Source organism: Lycium ferocissimum, unplaced genomic scaffold (assembly GCF_029784015.1).
Source record: "Lycium ferocissimum isolate CSIRO_LF1 unplaced genomic scaffold, AGI_CSIRO_Lferr_CH_V1 ctg5998, whole genome shotgun sequence".
Taxonomy (NCBI): domain Eukaryota; kingdom Viridiplantae; phylum Streptophyta; class Magnoliopsida; order Solanales; family Solanaceae; genus Lycium; species Lycium ferocissimum.
In genome coordinates, this window is record NW_026726188.1 from 1 (window position 1) to 20,263 (window position 20,263).

The 20,263-nt window shown below is 37.9% G+C and overlaps 1 protein-coding gene across 1 annotated transcript; it reads right to left on the reverse strand.

Moving 5' to 3' along the window:
• Positions 1 to 12,244: 12,244 nt before the first annotated feature.
• On the reverse strand, positions 12,245 to 14,356 carry LOC132045082 (pentatricopeptide repeat-containing protein At1g09900). The gene has a single exon (XM_059435604.1). It carries the CDS (start codon positions 14,102 to 14,104, stop codon positions 12,398 to 12,400), a length of 1,707 nt encoding a protein of 568 aa, XP_059291587.1. The 5' UTR covers positions 14,105 to 14,356; the 3' UTR covers positions 12,245 to 12,397.
• Between the last annotated feature and the right edge of the window lie 5,907 nt (positions 14,357 to 20,263).

Below are 20,263 nucleotides of genomic sequence, written 5' to 3' on the forward strand. Positions count from 1 at the left end.
TTGATGTTGTTGAGTTCTTTGAATTGAGAATTCGGGCTAGGCATATAAAACTTAGGGAGGGGAATCTTTAGATATTCGACGAGAATATAGAATGGTTTGGTTTAAAATTTGGAGCAAGTGTGAAATAAAGAGACTAACGTAGCGTGAATCCCATTAAATGTAGATTTATGAGTTCGGACGAATACTCGTAGCTAATAGGAGGTTGAACAGGTATGTAAAGCTCACCTTTTCTTTCTTTCTTTTGGCATGTCTACAATTCTCATTTTGCTTCTTGATGTTACTATTCTAATTCGGTCGAACTATGGTCTTTTTTTTTTTGTCTTTCGTATGATTGGATAATAAATGTTGCATAAAGAATTTTATATTTTTAAAAAAAAAGTTAACGTAACTACGAACGCCCGTAACTTTCACAGACGGGCTCGATCGCTTTGATACGTTCATAGAAGGTTTCTTAACGAATTATGGCCGTAACTTTCTTAGACGAAACCGGATTGCTTTGATATGTTCGTAACCGATTCTATAACGTATTATGACTTTAACTTTCATGGGCGGGCCCGGATTGGTTGATGCATATCCGTGGGCCCCGAGATTTTCCTTTGTATAGTCCTAACGACTTTTTTTTGAAAGAACTTAATATGATTTCCGTTTTAACTCTCGAGCGCCGACTACTTACTTATCCATTGAGTCCGTATGATGATGTATGTGCGTATGGTTTCTCATTTCACTACTCGCTCGCGCAAGCCTCAATATGTCTTTCATCGAGTCCCGGGCCGGGTATGTATTCGTGCACAGTTCACTGCATTATTCACCGAGTCCCTCACTAGAGGGCCGGGTTCGGTATATATATGTATGATGATGTGATGGTATGGGGATGGCAGCCAGGATGGCATATGATGATCTCATTCACCGAGTCCCTCACTAGAGGGCCGGGTACGGTATATATATATATATATATATATATATATATGATGATATGATGATATGATGATCTTATTCACCGAGTCCCTCACTAGAGGGCCGGGTACGGTATGTATATATATATATGATGATATGATATTGACATGCATGATATATGTCTCTAAGGCAAGTCATTTGATTTTCTGGTCATCATACTTGTTCATGTAATGCCCAGTTCGGTTATGATCTGTTCTTGTGTAATCTTAACATGCTCGGTACATATTCGTCGAATTTCCTCTATTCGGGGTCGCGTTTCATCGCCGCGGTATAGATACACGTTTTGGTGATCCGCCGGCTTAGGATTCTCATCCGCCCATATCTTGGAGTGCTCCCTTGTTCAGGAGCCCATATTTGGTACAGACTTTTCTGTTATATATGTTTATATCTATTCAGGGGTACGGCGGGGCCCTGTCCCGTCATATGATTCTGTTATTACTCTTAGAGGTCTGTAGACATATGTGTGGGTTGTAGGTAGTCACTGTTCAGTTGTGTTTGTGTTTTAAATGTTCCCAGGCTTATGTACAATTTGTATATATGTATGCGACGCCGTGCCTTTCCGTATGTTTAAGTTCTTATTATGTTTGCTATGGTATGATCATAGTTGATGGATGCGTACGAGTGCCCAGCTCGGGCACTAGTCACGGCCTACGGAGTTGGGTCGTAGGTTTTAATTTGACTCTCCACATAGGAATGATATCGTATAAAATGAAGGGAAAATATAAATATATTACCCCCCCCCCCCAAAAAAAAAAAAAAAACTAGTCTGGCAAACCCGATTAAACACCTTAACTTGATGGGTATTTATTTACCCTCTTGTTCTTATTTGTAGTGGAATTAGTGCCTCCCTGTCAGACCAAACTCAGCCACAAGTTGGACTGTAAAGTTCACTCGCCCACATCATCCTCCACATAAGAAAGACTTTTAAACGGATATTTTTAGTCACAAAATTCCTCACTTCAATCTTCCTCTCTCCACCCCACCAATCCCACCCTCTCCTACAACCGACAGCTTCAACCAAAATTAGAACTTCGAAAAATTCAATTCTTTCTTTGGGTTATCCTTTTCCATCTCCCTTATTCTTCTTTCTCCTTAACAATAACTACATTACTCAGTCACAACAACTACTCATTTTTTCAGTCATCATTTCTATTAAAAACAAGAGCAATTTGCATCTATAAATGCATAAAATAATGTATCTTTTTATCAATATAATACATATGAACATCAAATGAAAGAAAATGAAAATAAAGAAGCTTTTGGAGGCGGCTTTAGTCGTGGCAAGAGGAGAGATAGAGAGTTTTGAGAATTTTTATCCCAAATTCAACAAAAACACATCCGTTCTTCAATTTGCAAGTTTGCTTTCAATTTTTGAATATCACCCTTCAATTCTCTTCTAATTTGTCTTAATCACATAAAGATTATAAAACTTTTGTTGAGTGTTGGGTTTTGATAAGATTCAACCTAGGCAAACTCTAGAAAAATAAAGAACAAGAAAATCAAAATAAAAGGTGGATGAAGAATAGAAATGGAAGAGGGTAGATGGATAGATACTTGACCCAAGAGCAATAAATCTATAGACAAAAAAGGGTATATCAAACCCTAACCCTTCCAATCGGATTTACAAACCCTAGAACCTAAGCAATTCGAATCAACAAATGACTCAAATGAATCCACAAATGAGCAACATTGAATTCGATGGAAATAAGCAATTCACTTCACAACTAGGAAGTAACACTTGGTTAACCAACCAAACAATCTATATTAGTCTAAAGCTATCAACTACAATCTCTCATAAGAGTTTCTTCATTCAACATAATCTAATGATGAAAATTACTAAGTCTAGTATTTATACTAAGACACTTAAGAGCTAGGCTAGTTATTATAAGAATGTCATTAATGAGGCAAGGGCCTTGTTTGGCTAGTTGGATGTTAGCTTGAAATCCGAAAAGGCTCCTCTTGCACATATAGCCATCATCTAATTCTCAAACTTGCAATTGTGACCAGCATCTATGGCCCTTCTTTTGCATGTCTAGCCACATTTGCATTTCTGTCCCTTTTGCGACTCTAGCCACTTTGAGTATTGGCCTTCTTTCTTGTAGCTTCTTCTTCCATTCCTCTCCAAGCTACATTCCATACTTCATAGGCCTTCTTATGGGGCTTGTATGCCTCTCCATGGGCCTCCAATGCTCCTTTGGCCATCCTCCTAGCTTGAATGGGTTGGAGTCCCATGCCTTGGTCTTCAATGTAAGCCTTCAAGTGAAATGTGCCTAGTAGGGTCATATCATCCTCCCCTTTTTGAGAAGGATTCGTCCTCGAATTCGAACCTTAAAGGAAGATGGAAGACAACATACTCCTCAGGAATTGAGGGTTAGCACACACAATGATAACCACATAATCATGCCAAGGATGAACAAATTTGTGGTACAGCCACACATCAATAGTAATCATGTATAGAGAGTGCATACATGGGTTTCAACAAGGTGATTTCCCCAAAATTCAAGAAATAAGGGTAATATGAAGGAACTAATGCTATTAGAATAGGAAACAAAGGATGCCACATTGGCCCCCAAAGATATAAAGCACATTAATTCCTCAATTCCCGAGAAGGTGCTACCTTCATTTTGACTAAGTGTAAGATGTAAAGTAAGGTCATTCCAACCTAGAGCCCAACTCTCTACACTAGTCTCCTCAAATAATGGCTTCACTACTAAGACATAACAAGAGGACACTACACCGAGATCATAAATAAAGATATTCCTCAAGTCATGGTCTATACATCCCTCTTGTAAACCCATCATAAACTTAAGCAACAATATACAAAAGGTTTCATGAGCAAAGAGGTCATAAGGAAAGGTATCACACAAGATATTGTTAGCAATTTGTAGCCAAGTTTTACCCTCATTTTCAAGATAATCCATTTTAGCAATCAAGTCAAATTCCCTCAAGAGGAGGTTTTTCTCACTAAGAAATGGATCATCATACCATAGTGGTTCTTTAGTGACTTTGTGATCCCCAAGAATGGCTTCATTTTCAACATCACCAAACACAAAGCCATGCATTTCACAATCATCCACTATGTCACTATCAAGCAAATTATCATCCTTGAAGAGAGTAGGTTCAATCACAAGATCACATTCAAAATAAGCAAGTTCACTCTCAATAGGATCAATATCAACACAAGTGCTACCACTAGATGGACACAATTTACTCTTGCAAGAAGAGTCAAAATAGTCATCAAAAGGATCAACTAGTGTGTAAGCACTTTTCACCAAGACATCATCAATTAACAAAGGGTCTCTAATTCCCACAAAAGGCAAAACTTTACCTCTACTCAATTGTTCATCAAGCACAAAGTGATTCACATTTGCTAAAGTAGAAGGGTTAGCTTTCTTACCTCTTTGTGGAAGCACATCACCTTTGTCAATTTGGTCAAGTTCCTTGTATTGGCCTTCCTCTTTGGAAGAGGGTAGCACTACTTCACCTTCCAAAGGAACTTGGAAACTCGGGTCCATGTCCTCTTTAGGGTGATCATCCACAGAAGTACCTACAAAAGGAACAAGACAACTAGAAGAAATAGAAAGGTTAGAGGGGTTAGGTTGACTTGGCACCAAGTCCTTTTCTTCACCACACCTTTCCTCTCCTCCTAACATTCCTCTAGCGACCATACACTTCTTACTCTTCTCTTGGGTCGAACCTTGTCCTCCTTGAGCAACCAAGGCCTCCTTTTCACTCACAACCATTTCCTCCCTTTTTATCTTTTCACGTAGCTCTTTCATGTCTCTATAATCTTCACGCATTTCATGGGGAGTCAATGGAGCAAGGACATACTTTTTACCTTTGACCACAAAAGAATACTTGTTGGTCCGCCCACTATGTTGAGCATCCACATCAAATTGCCAAGGTCTTCCAAGCAAAATATGGCACGCTTGCATTGGCACCACATCACATAAGATTTCATCCTCATATCTTCCAATGCTCAATTGGATAATCGCTTGCTTGGTCACCCGCATTTCTCCACTTTCATTGAACCATTGAAGCTTGTAGGGGCTAGGGTGTTTTCTTGTGGGGAATTTCATACTTTCAACCAAGAATTGGCTAACCGCATTAGTGCAACTCCCACCATCAATGATCAAGGAACAAACCTTGTCCAAAATCTTACACCTAGCATGAAACAAGTTCTCCCGTTGGTCACTTTCTTCCCTAGCTAGAGCTCCCATGGCCCTTCTAGCAACAATAGCATGATTCAAAGCCTCCTCATATCTCAATTTAACTTCATCCTCGGAATCACCCTCACACTCACTACTTTCTCCTTCCTTATCATGACCAAACCCGCCCTCATTTTCATCATTGGTTCGATACCCATCCCTCACTATAGTGATAGTCCTCTGGTTGGGACACTCACTTGCAATATGTCCTCTATCTTGGCATTTGAAACATTGGATGGTAGATGGATGAGGGAAGTTAAGTTTAGCGTTGTTACCTCATTTGGCTTGGTCGTCTACTCTAGCCTTGTAATCGAACTTAGCTTGAGGAGTGGGAGTAGTGATCTTGGGTTTCTCCCAAGTGGACGGCTTCCACTTCTCTTTCCCTTGGTTCCAAGTTGAGATGATTTGCTTTTTTCTTTGTAGGACCTCTCTTCTTTTAGATCCGCCTTAACCTTGGATGCGTCATGGAATGCCTCTTCAAGACTATTATAAGTTTTGAGCCTCATCGGTTTAGAGATGTCCCGATTCAAGTTGGCTACAAACCTTATAATAGTGTACTCCTCATGCTCTTTTATCTTGGACTTCATCCGCAAATCCTCAAACTCATCAAAATACGCTTCCACACTTTTCAACCCTTGCTTTAACATGTACAACCTTTTGAGTGCATCTTGGTGGTATGTGGGTGGAAGCCACCTTGTCTCCATGAGCTCAATCAAGTCGTTCCAAGTTGGGAGGTCATAGATATGTTGTTGAGCTCTTTGTAACGTCTTTGATTCCCACCAAGTAGAAGTGTATCCCTCAAATTGAGTGAGGGCATACTTTGCCTTCAAGGCCTCGGACACATTGTTCGTGAGAAAGATGCGCTCACTTTGCAATTTCCATTCAAGGAACTCTTCCGAATTTCTACCTCCTTGGAATGTAGGAAGGTTCACCTTGATGGTGTTCAAATTCCGCTCATTATCTTGCCATCTTCCCCGATCTTCATAACCTTGGGCCCTCCCTAAGTCTACATGACCTTGGAATCTAGGGTCATGGCCCGAAAATCTCTCAAAGCCTCCTCTTCTTCCCCTCCCCCGGTTATTCATTCCTCCACGCCCCCCTCCTTGTCGGTTATCATCCCACCACCTACCTTGTGGATAGTCATCATACTCTTCTTCACTCATAGGGTATTGGTAGTGCCGTTGGTATTGGTTTTGGTTAGGAAAGGGATCTTCTGTTTGGACTTGGGGTGGAGCTTGGGGTGTTTGTTGTAAGATTACTTGAGGGATTGCCTCATTCGGGTTGTTTTGGTAAACTTGGGGATAGGTTTGTCAATTGGTGTTTTGGAATGTGGAGTTTTGGGGTGAAAGGTTAGTTGTTTGGTGTGGTGGAGCTCTTTGGGTGGAGGTGGTTGTGGTGTTGGGATTGCACAAGGCATGTGCTTGTCCCGGGGTAATGGTCGGTGTGGTATCTTGTGTTCTATTCCCATCACCTTTATTCCTAGAACGGGGAGTGCCCATTCTACTCGAACCATCCGCTTGTACTTTCTCAATACTCACCATCCGCTCATCCATACTACTTAACCTCCCAACCACGCCACGCATATCTCCTTCCATGCCATCCAACCTCGATGTCACGCCCGATAGTTGATTCATGATCATAGCCAATGAACTTGCTATGGATGACACATCTACTACCTCTTGCGTCCTATCGCCTTGGTGAGACATGATGACCTGCAAAACTAGCAAACAAGATTAGTAATAAAATCCTCACGTCACTCGTATTGAACTCTCAACCTTACCACACGCCGTGCTCTTTCGGAGTTGATGAATCACTTGTCCAATCAAATTCAGACGTTGCTTATCCTTTGTGGTCGAATGGATTCTTGTTTAGATGAAAGAAGGACGACACAAAAGCAAACGGACGAGAGCCAATAAAGTTTCAATGAAATAAACGAAGAAAAGCTTGAAAGAAATTGGCACGAAAGAAATGCGGACACAAGAACTAGTAAACACAAGTAGGAACAACTACTAAATGACTACTAGTTAAGAGACACAAGAAAATGGAATGCGAAAATCGGGAAAATAAATAAAATTTCGGGCCCGGGTAGGTGATAATTTGAAAATGGGGTCTTGAAGCCTCAATTGATCCAATGTATCAATTTGAAATAACGAATTTTTTTAAAATTTTATGCTCCTACCTAAGCAATAGGGAAACAATCACTTACAATCAAGGCTCAAGAAATTTTGAGAAATAAATTGAGATGAAATGAAAATTTGGAATTGAAAATGTACCTCAAATTTACGGATTGGGTTGTGGGATTATACGGTCCGTATATAATTGACGGACCGTAAAAGGTGACCGTAGAACAGGGACAGAAACTCAAAAATTTGGTACCAAATTTACGGACCAAAATCTACGGGCCGTAAAAATTTTACGGTCCGTATTTTTCCCACCGTAAATCACTGACAGAATGTAACTTTTGTGGCCTCTAATTTTACAGACCAATTATACGGAAAATTTATACGGTCCGTATGTGGGACTGTATAGTGGCTTCAGCGATTTCCTATTGAACTCGTTCTCCTCAAAATTTGGGCCGAATTTTCTTGGATCTGATGACGTCTTGGGCCCCACACAGCCTAGGACTTGCCCTTTTTGGCCCAACAAACAACTTTCCACTTGTCCTTGGGAAAACCTTTGGATCAAAACCTCTTCTTTAGTCTTCTTCTCCAATATGAAGATATGAATGTTCTTAAGAACACCAAGAACACCCAAATGCAATCTAGGACCAAATCAACTCGTTTTTGCTCCAATTTTCAGATCTAAGCTCCTTTTCACTTGGAGAACAAAGCTCAATATCCAATTTGCTTCAATTCCAACTCAATCACCAAACCCACTTTTAAGTTCTTCAAAGCTTCAAAGCTCAACAATGGTGATTCACTCCAAACTTAACCAGATGAACTCAACTCTTGGATTTAGGGGTTTTGGATATCAACAAACTCAAATATAACTTCAAATTCGAGAAACAAGAACAAAAAAATTTGGGGTTTTTAGAATCTGGATTTTTTTTTTTTTTTTTTTTGGGATTTTCTATATATATATATATATATATATATATTTTTTTTTTTTTAATTTTCTTTGAACCATGGATTGAGAGTGTAAGAACACTCTTCTAAACTCGCTCTGATACCAAATGATAAGATTCAACCTAAGGAAACTCTAGAAAAACAAAGAACAAGAAAATCAAAATAAAGGGTAGATGAAGAATAGAAATGGAAGAGGGTAGATGGATAGATACTTAACCCAAGAGCAAGAAATCTATGGACAAAAAAGGGTATATCAAACCCTAACCCTTCTAATCTGATTTACAAACCCTAGAACCTAAGCAATTCGAATCAAGAACGACTCAAATGAATCCACAAATGAGCAATATTGAATTCGATGGAAATAAGCAATTTACTTCACAACTAGGAAGTAACACTTGGTTAACCAACCAAACAATCTAGATTAATCTAAAGCTATCAACTACAATCTCTCATAAGAGTTTCTTCATTCAACATAATCTAAGGATGAAAATAACTAAGTCTAGTATTTATATTAAGACACTTAAGAGCTAGGCTAGTTATTACAAGAATGCCATTAATGAGGCAAGAGCCTTGTTTGGCTAGTTGGATGTTGGCTTGAAATCCGAAAAGGCTCCTCTTGCACATATAACCATCATCTAATTCTCAAACTTGCAATTGTGACCATTTGCATCTATGGCCCTTCTTTTGCACGTCTAGCCACATTTGCATTTCTGTCCCTTTTGCGACTCTAGCCACTTTGAGTGTTGGCCTTCTTTCTTGTAGCTTCTTCTTCCATTCCTCTCCAAGCTACTTTCCATACTTCATAGGCCTTCTTATGGGGCTTGTATGCCTCTCCATGGGCCTCCAATGCTCCTTTGGCCATCCTCCTAGCTTGAATGGGTTGGAGTCTCATGCCTTGGTCTTCAATGTAAGCCTTCAAGTGAAATGTGCCCAGTAGGGTCATATCAAGTTGGATATGGTGGAAGAGTAGCCAACAGTGGACATTCTGATGTGTTTGAAAAAATTATGGACAAAAAAGATAAGAGAAACAAATAAGAATAAAAATAAATAAAAGAAGAGAGGCCCACAAAGAACTAATCGTAATTAGTAGCATAGCATCCAATTAGAAATTGACATGTGTATAATCGTAATCAGTTTTAATATATTTTTTAACCTTTCACGCGCTTTTAGGAGGGTGAAAGCATTTACGAAAAAGGGCCAAATATAACACTCGTCATGCTTTGGTCCAAATATACCCTTGTTGTTATACTATAGGTTCAAATATACCCCTCCTCCGTTAAAGTTTTTCAAGGTGGACATTCAATCTTACATGGCACTGACATTTGATGAGGTGAATACCGCATGGCATGCCACCTCAGCACCTCTAACCCATTTTATCCCTCCACTCTATTTGTTCTTCCATCATTAAAATGTCCTCCTCCACCTTCATTGCCACCATTATCGCCACTAAAACTGGAGATGGAGGTAGGAATGAACCAACATCTACAATATTATTTCATGAGCCTCCTTCTCTATATTCTATTCTCAAATGTCTTCTGCAATTTATCATTTATCAAGGATTTCACATTACTAAATCTTCAAGCACTTCATAAATACGCAAATGAACAGAACAACTAAAAATAGGCTAAACTGACCTTTCGTTTCAATTTAAAACTTGTAAAATTCTCTAATAACTTAGAAAAACAATAGCTTAGAAATTTGAAGAAAAAATATCAATCATATGAAAATTCCATACATAGAAAATTCGAAGACAAATTGCAATAGAGATTATAAAAGCAGTACTGTAATCAGGATAGCATGAATGAGTAAAATTAAGAAGAAGAACCAGATTTTGAGCTAAAAGGTGTAACAGAACCATATGCACAAATAATAAATCCCAGGAAATAGAGAAAGGGGGAAAACGAATTAAGAAAGAGAGAAATTAGGCTGACCTGGAAAAACTTATGAAGGAGCTGATGTGAAAAAATTAATGTGCCGTGGATAACCCAAAAGAGCTTCAAAACTGTTGATAGAACTTCGATTTGCCGTTTAACTGCAGTCCGGCGGTAATGGTGGCAATGATGGTGGAGACGAAGGCAATTTTAGCGGTGAAATAACAAATAGAGGAAGGGGTAAAATTGGCTAGGATTGTTGAGGTGGCATACCACGTGGCATCCACCTCATCAAATGTCAGTGCCACGTAGGATTTGAGGTACACCTTGTACAACTTTAACAGAGGAGGGGTACATTTGAACCTATAGTATAACGGTAGAGATATATTTGGATTCAAAGTATACCAAGGGGTATATTTGGCCCTTTTCAGAAGTATTTATTCTGCCACATCACCTTTTAGGGGGTAAATAAATATATCTCAAAGATTAATAAGGAGGTAAATAAACACTCGTAAAGTTAAGTCTGCAACTGAGATTTTTCAGACAGGTTTAGGGGGTAATATGTCTTTGCAATATCCAATGCTATATGGGTGCAATACAGTGGGTAATATATGTGTTGGATATTGGGTAATATATGCATTTGCAATATCCAACGATATATATGGGTGCAATACAAATTTGACCGCACCAGTAACATGATTGTCAAGCTTGCTTCACATTACATAGATCGTTACCGGATCACTGATATCTACAAACACAGTACCCAAATGGAAGGGGCGGCGGAGTGTTGAAGGTTGGACCTGGTGGTTATGGGGATAGGTAATTTTTAAGGATTTGAATGGGTAATTTGAATGTAGGTTGAGGGAGGAGAGAGGGAAGAAAGAGGAAATGCAGGGTTGTAGGGAGAGATGATGAAGCCGCCGTTGATGGAAGCTGGGAGTCTCCTTCACAAGTGTGTGTTTAAGAAGTACGATTTTCTTTTAAACATAGTAACCCCTCAATGTTGAAGAAGATTAGAATAACCACCCTGTAGTAGGTGAATAAACATATAAAACCTTCCAAGAATGGACTTTCAATCTGGGAAAAAGGAACTGATAAATGAACATCTGCAACAGAGAACCATAGTCCACTGTTCATTGTCTTAAATAATGATGATAGTGTCTGAACGAGCTTCTGGATACTTCCACTTCGAGCAACTTGCTACAGCCCACAAGTATAATCACCTCCACCAATGATGGAGCAAATGGTTCCCCATTCTATGGGGTACCACATTACCTGTGCATGGAGCCAGGTTCTTTGTGAAATGATTGAGTGGATCATCAGAGTAAATGTTTGGCTTTGAAGAATGTACATACTATTGTCTACTTATCAAAAACAAAAAAGAAGGAACATACTAAAGAAGGAGAGTTATTAACTCCCAGCCAAAAAAATTAAGAATGAAGGCTTTTGTCTTCAATCAAAAATCATGTTTAATGAATGTAAATGTTAAGTCAACATGATCATAACTAAAATCTTAACATCATATCGACGATTGAGCAACATAACTGCAACTAATTCAAACTTCAAGTACTGACACTAACCTGGATATGTGAAGAGTAATCCCAAATGTATAGTTACATACATCAGATGAAATGCAATTATGTGCTACAGCAGGTCGTAGGGCAATCATATGCCCATAAGAATTCCAGGTTAGGCTATGAAATGAAACCAAACATGAGAGTGGAATCTCACTCCACAAATAGAATTATGATAAGCTTTACTGAAAACCTCAGCTATATTAAGGACACTAGGCACACATAAAGAGATAGGAATCACAAAATGCTACCCCCTCTGACAATAAACTCACAGAATATGCTCAAGACAGCTCAACTATAGGCCATCTTCTCTTTCTCCTCCCACTACCACAAGGACCTCCCACCATTGCACTCAAATACATAACTACAAAGTCCACAAACAACAAACAAAAGGCCGATTTTGCAAATTCAGGTGGGCAACTTACTGTACTTTGTTCATCTTGGATAAAATCAGTCCACACGAATGCTGTATCACATGTAAGGCTGCGCGCTACAAACATTTGCTAACATAGGAATAAAATATGTATGCATGCACAGTCATGGGCTAGAAGTGCACTAGCTGAAAACAATCAGGGAAAAAGGATTATGATCATTATCAAACAAAATTGATTTTCAGTTCATATTTCTAGCTAACAGAGAAAAAGATGGTTACATATTGATGCGAGCAATTAACAGTAAACATCCAAAAAACTGACACTTGAGAGGTTGATCTCGGCGGTGGAAGTCTACATCTTAACCACAACCTGTTCAGCAGAACTCTTCTTGACAACTCCTCTAGAGCACAACTCATTCAATAACTCTAAAGCCTCCTCTGCTAAGCCTTCATAAGCAATACCTTCAATTAGAATAGTGTATGTAGATTCAGTAGGTTTACAACCCTTTGAAATCATATAAGCCAAGAAGTCGATTGCACGATCTGTTTGGCGAGCTTTACACAGGCCCAACATAATGGCATTGTAGGTTATAGCATTGGGCCTGACATCCAATCCTTCTAAGTCATGAAAGAACTTAATGGCTTCATCAACTTTTCCTTCCCTACTAAGACCTGCCACAAGCGAGGAATACGTAATTATATCAGGTTGCAGACCTTTCTCTCGCATTTCATTAAGCAGTTCAATGGCAAGTTCAGTTTTCCCCACTTTGGATAGTCCATCAATCACTGTATTGTAAGTGATTAGGACTGGAGAACAACCTTTTTTGCTAAGTTGGTTGAGGATTTCAACTGCAACATCAACCTTACCATCTTTGCACAAAGCTGTGAGCAATGTATTATAAGTCACAATATCAGGGTAACAACCCCTACTCACCATAACTTCCAAATACTCAATCGCTCGATCCATTTTCTTCTCTTTGCAGAATGCATGAAGCAATGGATTATAACTCAAGGAGTTTGGAGTACACCCATACTTGGGCATCTTGTCCAATAAATCAATAGCCCGTCCCAACAGTCCTTTCCGACATAAAAAATTGATCAAGATATTAAATGTGACAACACTAGGAGAACAGCCTTTTCTAACCATATCGGCCAACAGTTTCTCGGCATCCATCCACCTACCCGTACTACACATACTACGCAAAATTATATTGTGTGTAATCACATTAGGTTGGCAGCCATAAGATGGCATATTATTCAGGAACTTGATTGCTTCATTCAATCTGCCTTCCTTACAAATCCCATTTATTAGAACATTATAAGTGACGACATCAGGTACACATCCTTTACTCCTCATTTCATCCAACAGCTTCATTGCCTGCCCCACGCCACTTTCCTTACACGTAGCTTCGATCAAAATGGTGTAGGTAATGACATCAGGGTAACATTCTCTCTGCAACATACGGTCAAGAACATGCATAGCTTGTTTCAATTTGCCACAATCACATAAGGTGCGCAAAATAGTATTGTATGTGACTACATCAGGTGCAACACTCATTCGGTCCAAGACCTTCAATGCATTATCAATTTCTCCAGATTTACAATGACCACTAATCAAGACATTGTAAGTAATAACATCAGGAACAGCTCCGGAATCCTCAAGGATCTCCAAAACTCTTGTAGCCTTCTTAGTTTTCCCAATTCTACAAAACCCACGAATCAAACTTGTACATGGAATAATATCAGGAATATCCCCACGATACACCATACTCTCAAGGTGCTTGAAACTTTCTTCTAATTCCCCATCTCTAACCAACCGACGAAGATAATTATTACTCTCAAATTCTTCAAAATTATTTTCAGATATAACAACATGTGGCCTTGATAACCTACCATTCGTTTCAGTTGTTGAAATAGCAAAAACCTTATTTTGTCTCACAAGTAGCTTTACTGAAGTGGTCTTGGACCTCCCCCTATTATTACAACAACCTGAGAACCGCTTGGAGTGAAATGAGCAAATCCCTTCATGGGTTTGCTTCGTTGGCACTATTAATTCCATCAGAATGTTTAGGACAACAAAAAGGCCGAAGGTGCAAGGGTTTTCTTTTGTTCTATTGCGTTAAAGTTTGGTTGTTCAAAGAGTAAAATACTTGTTGCGTTTGTCTACTTAGCAAGAAGGGATTAAGGAGAAGAAATAGGAAGTTTACTCTGAGAGCTTCTTTCTGGCTAAGAAGAAGAAGAAGAGAGCGACAGACAGAGCTGCGTGCTCTTATCCTCTGCTTCTGTCTTTTCACAAAGCCCAAAAGGTTCACAATTGAAACGGGGCTGCAAAGCCCATCATATATCTTCAACCTCAGACTAAGAGCCTGTTTGGGTGACGCTTAAAAAAAAGAACATATCTTGAAAAAATAAATTATGCCTAAAAAAAAAAATTAAATAACTTTAATTTATTTTTTTGACTTAAAATGTAAATTTTTTATAAACATAATTTTTTAGATAAAGCTAAGTCAAACGAAATTAATTATTATTTTATTTATTTTAAGACACAAAATTTTTAAAAGTAGTAAATAAACACTCAAAAAAAATTTTTTACTTATAACATATAAGCCAATCCAAACGGGCTCTAAAACACAGCCCGCACTCACTTTCAATAGTAAAGATTTGTTTTGGTAAAGTTACACATTTGGTCAAACTGTCAAAAATAATTACATTCGTTAGTTATATATAGGGGTGGCAAATGGGTCATTTGGGCTGAAGTTGGGCTAATCAAGATGGGCTGAATAGATAGATGGGCTAATGCGTCGCCTAAAGTGTATTTTAAATAGAATTTTAAGGTCAAGATAAAATTTAAATAATGGGGCAATAATCCAACCCGTCCAAGTTGATTCAATTCTTTACAATATTCATAACTTTTAAACAAATCAAAAATCAATATTTTTTAAAAACAAATTATAAATTTATTTTTTTCAAGCTATACTCAAATTTTGACACAATGCATCCTCAATTTTTCATATAAAAAATTACGCGCATTTTTTTAAGCATTGAGCAAAAAAATTTAAAAAATAAAAATAATTTTTTTAAAAAAAAAATTAAATTTTAAAAAATATTTTTTAAAATAAAATAAAAAATACTTTAAAAAATGATAAATGAAGATTCTTATATTTTGTAGTGTTAGGTTTTGTAAATAAGAAAAAGTATAGTTATGTTTTGTAATAAAGAGTCTTAAGTAGGTAGTTTATATCATTTTTTCAATAATGAATGGGTCAATTTGGGCTAAAGTAATTGACTGTTTTGGGCTACATTGGACAAATGGGTTAAGTTGGGCTAGCCCAAACTTAGCCCATCATTATTGTATGTCATGCCCAAACCCATGAAAATCTGGGCGGGTTGGGCGGGTCAATTGGGTGCGGGGCCAAAGTTGCCACCCCTAGACTTATATATACAAAAATATATACTCTCTTCGTCCCAATTTATATGATACTTTTTTTAGTTTATCAGTCCAAAAAAAAATGAAATCTTTCTATATTTAGTAAAATTTCAACTATAAATTTACCTTTTCATCGTTAATGAAATGATTTCTAGTCACCCAAATTTCTATGGTTTGTTTTAGACCATAAGTATCAAAAGTCTTCTTTTATTTTTTAAACTTCGTGCCAAGTAAAAAACTTAACTTCGTGCCAAGTAAAAAACTTTCATATAAAATTGGGGTATTATTTTGTATAATGTGTGTGTGTGTGTATACACAAAATATATATTTGTCGAGTATTATTTTGGTGGGCAACTACACTATGTAGAAATTCCAAATTTAATAACTATACATCCAGAACATTTTTTATTGAGCGGATGTCCTTCAACCGCACTGGTCTTTAATTTTCGCCCCTTATATCTGTGGTATTTAATTTATTCCCTTACTACTTATTTAATGAAAATATTCAAGCGTACTTCGTAAGACATAATTTATGTAACATTTTTATCTTTGGAAACTAAACTTTTGTCTCACTCAGCATAAATTCTGTAGGTTTTAAGTTATGAGGCATAGGTTTTATAGTATTTTTCAGATTATGTTGAGTGTTGAAAGTTTTGCCTTGTCCGGCATAATTTTTGTGGATGTTATGATACATATGCCGAAGTTAAACGTAAATTATGCCTCGCGAAATCTAACATAATGCCATTTTCCAGATTATGTTGGGTGTTGAAAGTTTTGTCATGTCCGGCATAATTTGTGTGGATCTTATGATACATACGCCGAAGTTTAAATGTAAACTATGCTAAAGGGCTATCAAACTATGCCTTGCGAAATCTAAATTACATCGCGTCAAAATACTGAAGGGCAAAATTTAAAGACCAAAAGTTTGGGAATTCTCTTGAAGGTAAGACCCTTGACCTTTTCTGATGTTATCGAAGGGATTTATACTAATGTAGGGTATTAGAAGTAGTGGGAATTTGTGGGTGAATTCTTGGGGATCAAGAACAAGTTTTTGGGCATGAAAAAGGCCTAGTTTTTCGTTTAAGGGTGGGAACTCTTAGAATTGGTTAAAACTCTGAACTTTATCATTAAAATCTATTGTAGAACGATTGTTGAATGTGGAGAAATACGTTTGATAGCCTTTTAGCGGGAATTGAGGTATGTCTATGTGTTTTGAAAATGTTTTGATATACATCCATACTTTGAAAATATCGTTTGGAACATGTCTACTTTTAAGAATATTTGAAAGAATGATTGGTTCTTGAGAACCCTTTTTTGAGTGTCTGCACACGTTAAAACTCTAGTTTGATGGTTGTTCTTGTTGAACTTATTTTCGAACTAAAGATTATATTTGAACAAGGTCATGCGCGTGTAGGGTCAAGCCCGCATCGAACCTTATACGATTTATACTATGATTGAAACGTGTATTGCCCTAATATGTATGATTGTGCTTATTTTTGAAAGATTGAACACGTGTTTTTGTAACGACCCGGTCGGTTGTTTTGAGAACCGATGCTCTGTTTTATGTGTCGTCTATTCCAGAAGCTCCGTAATAATTATTTTGACTTTCTTGCCAAATTTGAAGTCAAACGGATATCATTTGATTCACTTTGAGAGAAGGTTTCACTTTGGAAATTCTAGCATTCAATTATTTGGATAAATTGTTTACTTTGAAAAACGTGCTTTGATTGGAAATCTAAAGATTCCGTTAGATTTAAAAGTATTATTTATGACCTGTGGAAATTGACGGGACTGATTTTAGAGTTCGTTTAGTTGGTTTTTGACAATTAAGTCGGTTTTAGCATTTAATATGCCTATTTATGGTGAAAAGATGGTCATAGGGAGAATAAAGACCCAGATTGAAAATTTGTTTTTTCCATTAGCTTCATATTGTTGTTTATGACTTGCGGGGATGGGTGATGTAGTTCCCGAGGCAATCGGGTGAGTTCAGATCAAATTTAGTGAAATTGGAAGCTCTTAAGTTAAAGAAAGGAAGAAGTTTGACCAAAGTCAACATTAGGGGTAAAAGGGTTTTTTTCGAAGTTCCATCGATTCCATTAGGTCCAGAATGTCATTTATGACTTAGTCGAGTCATTAGTTCGGTTCCCGAGAGGTTCGGGTGTGATTTGGGTGGCTGGTTGAGAAACTAGCTTTTGGTATGATTTGGAGTTGACCACGATCAACATCGAGTTAAGACGGTCTTGTTTGAGTGTTCTGAGAGTTCGAGCTGATTCATATGATGATTTTGGACTTGTCCGCAAATTTTGGTTAAATTCCGATGAGTTTTGGATGGGTTTGGGTTGTACGGCATTTGTTTTTGGTTCCGACGTCGTTTTGAGCTTAAATGGGACCATATTGAGCAAACAAGCATTGATTTGTGTTTCGATTGAACCGTTAGATCCGAATTATAATTTTGGAACTATAGCAACAAGAATCGTTGCGTTTCGCCTCGTATGAGGGAGATATGGGCATTTTACTAAAATTTTACTCTGCTGATTTTCTGGTGTGATTTTTGCTGAAAATTACGATTTTGCCCCTAAGTTCGTCCTTAAATTTTTTGCACTCCTTCAAAATTTGAAAACATCACATCTCTCTCATTTTAAGGCCAAATTGGGTGATTCAAAATACTATCTTGGGTGGAATTTTGCAAGATTTATTGGGCTTGTCAAAAGTGAGCTTCGTGATCAACTAGCACCTGATTTGGACCGAAATAGCTGTTGCGTCGCTTTTTCCTCCGCTTATTTCGAGATTTAGTTACTTTTCTTACAAGTTTGGGAGCTCGGATTGAGGTGATTTTCCGTGGGGGTAAGTCTCTAATCACCATTTTGTCGATTCCTATTGAATTCTTCCGTATATTTGATGATTAATCCCCGATTTGGGTTGGGGAAAATGAGGGTTTTTGATCATAAAGTTGAAAGAAGCTTTTTCTTGATTTGGGATCTAATTAGAGGATGGGTTTTGATTATTTTTGGTATCTAGACTCTATAAGTCATGGGTAAACTAATTTTGGACTAAATTTCTTATTTGCCCTTCGTGGCTCGGAATCCTATTTTGGGTGACTTTTTGGGTTCAGATTTAAAGTAGGCCAACATGGGTACCATTGGTTTCGTATGACTTCCTAGAATAATATTTTGACCTTATTGAACCCGATTTTCTATGAAATGACTATTTTGCCCCTCGAGGTTGGGAATGGGTTTTTGAACTAACTTTTCGACCCGAAATTCCTCTAAGACTATTATGGGTATCCTTCGAATCTTGTTTTAACGTAAAATTCATAATTGTTAGACTTTGCTTATTCTGAGGCCTTTCAGAAGAAGAAAGCTCGAGTGGGATAGTTCGTGGCGCCTGTTCGGCCGTCGAGGTAAGTTACGACTTATTTTTTTGGTTCGACTGCAGTTAGCGAAGCATATGTAGAAGTTAGTTATTGACGGATAAAGCATGTTAAGCCTTCGGGTATGAAGTTGGGATGGATATTTTTAGGATTGGTATTGTTGACTGATTGGTGGGCTTGTTGCCTCTTTGTGGTTTATTGGCTTGTTGCCATGTGTGTGATGTTGGACTTGTACTTAGTTGCCATATTGTGATTATGATACGATTGTCTCTCAGTTATCTTGACATTAACATGGATAGAGGAAAGGACTTGACTTGACATTGATACTGTGATATATGTCCATGTGTGGCACGATTGAGATTTGATTATGAATTACACTTGAGATTGATACATGCATATCATTCATACACATTCTACATGATTCAGTGACGCGAGCCGTGATTTGATATTAATAATGATAAGAGGGAAAGTGAAACATCCGAGGCTTCTTATTGTGGTGTTTGCTATGTGTATGTTTCGTATCGCCTCTCTTGCGTATATATTTGGTGTCACCTATGTGGTCCGAAAAGAAATTCTTTCGGACGTGGCATTGTACAGATTAGGGAATAAGTTCATATTGGTAATTGATTTATGGATGTTGTTATGCTTATTCACCCTCATGATTATTGTTGAAATTGGCATTCATACATGTATTTCATCCTGCATTTCTCATGACACTTTGATATGAACCATGATTTGGTACTGATGATGATAAGTGAGAGAGTGTAGCCTCCGAGGTTTTTGTCGGAGAGCGTAAAAGAGATATGAGAGTTCGTGATTCGAGGTCATTTACTGGAGCGGAATGAGTGTAGGTTGCCCGAGGTCTCTTGCAGGGAATGAATGAGTGCTCGATGCCCGAGGTGTTACATCCCGTATTTTCATGCATTGGAAAGCGTGCGAGTTAAATGACATTAGTAACGGAAACGAGGTTATCCCCCAAGCTTATAGGTGGTTAGCGTGATGGTATAGATGTGTTGTAAATATTAGAAGTTAAACAAATCGAAGAAAATAAGTTTCGTTGAGGTTTGAAATTTATTTGAACGAAATACGGTCCAAGCTATAATATCCTGTATTTTGGACCGGGAAATTGAACCGTCCAACATCAGCAAATTTACCCAAGCCGGGAGAATTTAGTCATATTGAAGCATGAAAATCAAGAACTTGGTGTATATGAGGAATGAAGTCCAAAAATAATTTAGGCCTTAACAAGTGTGACGACGGTGATTGAGAATACTGTTACGACCCAAACCGGAGGGCCGCGACTGACACCCAAGACCCTACTCGGCTGAGTGCCATACTACCATTCCATCCATGAGTCACAACTTTTTGTGAACCTTTAATCTACAAAATGACGCTTCCGTCAGGTAAAAAAAAACTTTTCA

Excerpts from the sequence above, each read along its gene's own strand:
- LOC132045082 (XM_059435604.1), bottom strand. The coding sequence starts at position 14,104 with ATGGAATTAATAGTGCCAACGAAGCAAACCCATGAAGGGATTTGCTCA.